The sequence below is a fragment of the Sipha flava genome, unplaced genomic scaffold, assembly GCF_003268045.1.
Source record: "Sipha flava isolate LNK unplaced genomic scaffold, YSA_version1 31_pilon_pilon, whole genome shotgun sequence".
NCBI lineage: Eukaryota > Metazoa > Arthropoda > Insecta > Hemiptera > Aphididae > Sipha > Sipha flava.
The window spans coordinates 9,969-16,707 of NW_020273002.1; the positions used below are offsets into that span (position 1 = coordinate 9,969).

General features: G+C 26.6%; 2 protein-coding genes across 2 annotated transcripts in view; both read left to right on the plus strand.

The window, feature by feature from the left end:
- The window catches only part of LOC112686632 (dysbindin protein homolog), a 6,415-nt gene extending 4,464 nt beyond the window's left edge, over positions 1–1,951 (plus strand). The window contains exons 2-6 of the mRNA XM_025559012.1: positions 942–1,098; positions 1,160–1,292; positions 1,358–1,513; positions 1,569–1,724; positions 1,784–1,951. Of these exons, the coding sequence (XP_025414797.1) occupies positions 942–1,098; positions 1,160–1,292; positions 1,358–1,513; positions 1,569–1,724; positions 1,784–1,869 (688 nt within the window). The 3' untranslated portion in view covers positions 1,870–1,951. The remainder of the gene's footprint in view (positions 1–941; positions 1,099–1,159; positions 1,293–1,357; positions 1,514–1,568; positions 1,725–1,783) is intronic.
- Positions 1,952–3,107: 1,156 nt separating this feature from the next.
- LOC112686635 lies at positions 3,108–4,308 on the plus strand. Its single transcript, XM_025559016.1, has 2 exons — positions 3,108–3,729; positions 3,806–4,308. The coding sequence occupies exons 1-2, from the start codon at positions 3,633–3,635 to the stop codon at positions 4,042–4,044; spliced, it is 336 nt and encodes a 111-aa protein (XP_025414801.1). The 5' UTR covers positions 3,108–3,632; the 3' UTR covers positions 4,045–4,308.
- Positions 4,309–6,739: the final 2,431 nt, after the last annotated feature.

Below are 6,739 nucleotides of genomic sequence, written 5' to 3' on the forward strand. Positions count from 1 at the left end.
CCCCCCCCCCCCCCATAAGACGTTCCTAAATACGCCCTTGATTATAATTGAGTCTTCATCGATATTATTAGAATATGAAATATTGACCAAAAAATAACATTTTTTGAAAATATCTTTTTTTTATCTAGATAAAAATGAAATTATCTTTTATCTTTATCTAAATATTTTAATTTTTTTTTATCTATTATCTTTAGATGAATTTGGACATATTATCTTTCATCTTTATCTAGATAAATTTTGCATTATCTATTCCCAACACTGAGTGTGGATCATAGATTCGTGAAGTGTGTACCTATTAAATACTAATAAATAAGACTACTATGAAGGTATTTTTCAGGAAGCCAGTTTAAGCAGGACATCTGATAAGGACTTAAATAAATCTATTCAATTTTTAATTATACATTCCACATTAAAATAAATAATGTGTTAATAGTTTTCAGATTTATTCCAGATATAAGTATATTTTCACTTAAATAAATAACAGATTGGTAGTTATCTAATTATAATGTGCAGTTTAGTTACCTAATAAAAAAAATTATTACTGACATTGTACTAACAATTGTAATCATATGGAAGTTGGATAGAAGAGGGCTCTGTAATTTTAGATTAAAAAATGTGTATTATGAATTTTTATGAAGAATAGGGGCTGACATATATATTTATTTTATTTTTTGATACATTTTTACAAAACAACACCTTAAATTATTATTAAATGCTTTTTATATAAATAAGTATAATATATATAATCATTACAATTAGCTCTAACTAATATGCTACACTTAAAGTTTTGTCAAAACTGAACCATATTTCAATAATGTATTTTTGTTCGTTCTCAGCCTTGGTAGGTATTATGTTATCTTGTATAATTATATAAATTATGTATTTTTAACAGTTACTCTTAGAATAATTGTTATTATTGTATAATTTATCTTTATTTTTAGTCTAAGAGGCTTATCTGTAAATGAAGTGAATATTGTACCATCTTCTAATGACCAACAACCTGTTAATTATGATGCTGGTGCTGATTTATTGCATAAATATCAGACTGAATGGAACCAACTGCACTTATTAGCTGAAGACAATGCACATAAAGCTGAGGTTTAATATTATTTACAAAAATTAAAATGTAACTCTGAAATATGTTGATGTTGTTTTGTAGGAAGTAAATGAAATGATCAGCCTTTTACACCATCAAATGAGTGAACAGTGGAAAAAAATGGACACCATTACTTCTTGCATAAATGCAATGCCTCAGTTAGTGAAGAGTATTGAAAATGCTATTAATGACATGGGTAATTTATTATAAAATGCTCATAAAAGCCTTAGAACCTTTTTAATAAAATACATGGAATTTTAGAAAATATTAAAACCTTGATCAACGATGTAGAACATCAGTTATTAAAACTTGAGGATGTAGTTGAGGAGCAAGAACTACAAGAACAAATGTTAAATGAGCGGTTTCAATTGGCTGTTTACCGGTCAAGGAAATTAAAAGAATTAGAAAAAATTAGCGGTATATTAACAAAAATTTACATATTCTTAGTAATTAAAAAAAATTATATTTTTAGATGATTTAGAAGCTGAGCATAAAGAAAAAGTAGTAGATTTGGAACAAAAGATAAACATTAAACTCAAAGAAAGACAAGAAATTTTCAATCAAGTGTTCCAACAAGATATGCGACAATATATTATATCTGGTATTATTCCAGTGATGAAAAGTTCTGGTGATTATTTTGTCTATTATAGTGTTAAAATATAAAGTAACTCAAATTTTTATTTACAGGTAATAATGGACGTGATGAAGTTTCACTTGAAGATATAGAGATAGAGGACGATACAGATGCACTGAATGAACTTCTAAACTCTTGACGGTTTGTTTCAATTTTGAATGTGATTGTTTAAAGAATAATATATTTTTCTTTATGAATTTGTCTTCCAAGCTGTCAGTTAAGCTGTGATCTGTTGTTTGAATATTGTTGAAAAAAAATTATTATTGTATAATATTGATATATTTATTTTTAAAACTATGCAAAAGTATTGTATTTATGTATCACACTAATCAAAACGTATTAAAAATTAAATTACAACATTCCACTTTTTTACTCACTGGTTTTTAATATCTTTATACTTTTGTACTTTTGTTTCAATAGATCACCAATTCACTCCATACAGCACAAATAGAATATTTGTTAACTAATTTTAGTTAATTTAGTTTTTATTAATTACATCATTCATTTGTTGACATCATTACATCGTAAATACTGTTAGTCTGAATAAATTGTATTAAAAAATGGATAAAACTAAGTGTAAAAATTGAGAACTACTGCATGTCAGATTTTCTTGATTACAGTATCAGTATTTGTCCAAAATTCTTTCGTAACTATGTCACATAGTCTTTGTATGATTAGAAAGGATGTATAATATGTTAGTCTTATAATCTGTGAACTCTTTATAGTAGTGATTATAATTGCCAAAAGCTGTTTTAAAAATAGCATTGTCATCTCAAAGTTTCATTATTCTCTATTTACGAGAATATATTTATATATTAATTGTATATGATTCCAAAAGCTAAAAATAATTAAATAATAAGCTTTAATAAGCTAAAATTAATTAACATTAATTATATTGTTATAATAAAAATATCGTAAATCAATTTCAATAATTTAAGTTTTAATAATTTATAATATACAGTGTGTAAACGCTAACTGAGAACACACAATATCTTTGCGTAGAGACCTGCAATTTGAATTCTGATTTTTGTTGGTTTTTATGACATAAAAATGTGTATTTTTACGAGTTTTTAATTTTTTAACTTAAATAGACATGCTCAGTACAAATTATTTTTCTTAAATGGAAACCACCTATTTTAACCAGTAATTATTTTTCGCCTATTTTTTTATTTAATTTTGGTAGTTAAATCAACTTTGTAAGTCCAAAATTGACCAAGTTCCAGCAATTTAACCAAAAAACTGTAAAATGTGCATGATTTTAAATTTTTTCAACTGTAACTCTGAAAATAATTATTCTAGAATGTTAAGGCTTGACATTTTCACTTTTATTTATTAAAGTGATATTTACACGTTATTATAATTTTATCTACTGCATAATTTTCACTTTAATTTGGGTATGTATTATAACTTATAGCAGAAAAAACGTAAATAAGCAGGCATGTTGTTTATTTCGTGACATTTAATGGATCTATTGGAATTTATCGATAATTAACAATTAGTTTAATTTTTATTCAAGTTAAAAGTTTATTTATTGATTAATTTAATGTATAAATTGTTCAAATTGTTGTCCTCTGTGAAGAAAATATGATTCAGCGCGCCGCATGAATTCTTTATTTGTTGCAGCAGTAATTTCTTCATCAGTCAGTTGATTGCAATGATATTTATAATATTTTAAATATTGGAATATATTCGTTTCTATAGAAACGTAATCTAATATTTATCGTATTTTATCAAGCACTATAAAATTAAACATTAGGCACCTCCCTTAAAGTAAACGTTTATCTTTATGACAATTTGATACAAAATTAAATACGATGAAATGAACATGAAATGTTTACTTATACAAACTGATCATTTCGATATTTTTTATCGTCCAAACACGTATGTTACTCCGTGATCAGTATGAATCATTCTGAAAAAGTTGTTATGTTATTTATTTATTGGGAGTGTCAAAAAAATGCCCGTCGTGCAGCACAAACTTATGCTCATCGTTTCCCAAGTTAGTTTATTAATTTCTTTATGTTGCTTTAGATAATTTTTTAAGTTAGTTTCTTTGTTTTTGGTAATTACTTTAGATAGAGAACATCCTGCCCATAGTTTTATTCATAACTTAGAAAGGAATTTTATAACCTATGGTTCATTTTCTAAAAGGGTAGACAATCAACAACGAAGACGAAGTGATGCTTTAGGGGAAGAGTTTGAGGAACAACTATTAACCTATGTTAGAGTAAATCCCAGAGCTTCTACACGGCACGTTAGCAGAGAGTTAGGAATATATCATACCGCAGTTTGTATTAGTTTGTATAGTTTGTAAGATATTAAAAAAATATAAAATGCATCCATATCGACCTGATTTAGTTCAGAATTTACGTCAGAGTGATGCAGATCGTAAACTTAATTTTGTTGCGTGATTTATGACCGCTATAGATTAAAATCCATTTATTTTAAATTCAATATTATGGACCGATGAATCTAAGTTTACTAATAATCAGTGCTCGACATGAAGGGGGACGGAGTACCCCAACTAATTTTCAGAAATTTTAACGTCCTCCTACTATTATTACGCTATAATCATAACGCTCAGCCAGTTTTAGGGACGTTCTTTTTTTTTAAGTAAATAGAGTCCCCCTTCTTTAATTTTGCCAAGTCGAGCACTGCTAATAATGTTGTTATTAATAAACAAAATAACCGTTACTAGGACGATCAAAATCCACATTGGACATTTGAAACCAATAACCAAAGTGTTCGAGGAACTAATGTTTGGTGTGGTTTAATTGGTAGTAAGTTGCTTGATTCATTTTTTTATAATGGAACTCTCAACGGTAGACAATATTATAATTTTTTATTAAATAAATTACCGATGATGCTTGATTATACAGTAATCCCTCGTTATCCGCGGTTGGGTCCACGATAACATATTATTAATGCGATTGCGATAACATTTTACCGTTATTACACGAACACTGTAGAAATTTATTTTTGACAATAATTGTAGATAATTGTTGTTATATCGCCATAAGTATAACACATTGTACATACTTATACTTATTGCAGATAAACGACAAAAGGTTACCTACACATGCACGATTAATAATTGTCAATTGTTCAGTTGTAAGTTGATATTTGTGCGTGATACATGTAAAGCAGTGTTTAATAAATTTAGTAGTGAAAATATTTTTAAATGGCTTCTCAATGTATTCGTAAAATGTCAATAAAAAGTAGAAGAAATGTTTTATTACTCGTTCAAAAAATTGAAATTTTGGACAAATTAAAAAGTAGTGATACTGTAGCGTCCCTTGCTAGAATGTACAAAATGAATGAGTTCGAGAAATACGTAAAAATGAAGAAACAATACGATAGATAATAAATAAATTAGTTATAGGAATTAAAAAAAATTAAACCTAACCACCCTTTTTATATTAATTTATTGTCTCGTTATCCGCGCAGGTTTGCTGGAACGTAACTTTCACAGATAACGAGGGATTACTATATTTCTTTAGCTATAGGAGAAAATATTATTTTTTAACATGATGAATAAATTACTGCTGCAACAAAGAATGCAACAAGAATTCATGCGGCACGCTGAATCAAGTTTTGTTCACGGAGAACAACAATTTGAACAATTTATACGTTCAATTACTCAATAAATAAATAAACGTGTAACTTGAATAAAAATTAAACTAATTGTTAATTATCGATAAATTTCAATAGATCCATTAAATGTCACGAAATAAACAACATGCCTGCTTATTTACGTTTTTTCTGCTATAAGTTATAATACATACCCAAATTAAAGTGAAAATTATGCAGTAGATAAAATTATAATAACGTGTAAATATCACTTTAATAAATAAAAGTGAAAATGTCAAGCCTTAACATTCTAGAATAATTATTTTCAGAGTTACAGTTGAAAAAATTTAAAATCATGCACATTTTACAGTTTTTTGGTTAAATTGCTGGAACTTGGTCAATTTTGGACTTACAAAGTTGATTTAACTACCAAAATTAAATAAAAAAATAGGCGAAAAATAATTTGTACTGAGCATGTCTATTTAAGTTAAAAAATTAAAAACTCGTAAAAATACACATTTTTATGTCATAAAAACCAACAAAAATCAGAATTCAAATTGCAGGTCTCTACGCAAAGATATTGAATGTTCTCAATCATCGTTTACATACTGTATACAAATATATTTCAGTGAACAAATTTTCGGCCACCTTAAAAATTTGGCAACTCCAAAATGTTTGCGCCCGGGGTGGTTGTAACCATTTCCTCCCCTTAAATTTGGCCCTGATAATAATGTAGTATCTGTTAGGATATCTAATTTCAAAGTTAGATTTGTCAGAAACTGTAAATATTTCCTCAACGAATTATATAAATTAAACAACTTATATCTAATAATAAATAAGGTAATATAATACTTAATATAAAGTAAAAGTTTTTAGAGAATTGTATAAACAAATTAATATATTTTTTTTTAATGTTTTTTACTAGTAAAATTAATATGTATTTCCAGTTTTTCTTCAGTGAAGTTCTGGCGTTTATCTGTTAATATATTTTTAAATTTTGTGAGGTAATAGTTATTATTATACATTATTGGTCTTTTCCAGCAGTTTAGATACTAAAAATTAATTTTCTCAGAAAATGTATATTTATAATGCACTGAATTAAATTCACGTGTATCAGTAGTCTTGTCAACAACAGTATAAATTAAATGTTGTCCAATTTTTTGTTTAATTTTATTCATTGTTTTTTGGTAGTTTATATTAACGTTCTTTCACAATATTCTTTCATCTGGAATCGGCTGATTTATGTTTATATAATCATCACTCTGACAAAACTAATTATTTATAATAATCTATAATTTTGTATGTGATAATATATGTTAATAATCGATTCGTGTTCGTTTTAATTTTTTTTTTTGCATCATTTGTACCCCGAGCCTCAGACTAAAAAAGGTAAGAAAATATACTACGATTAAAAATAATACATGTTTATAGTATAAAAA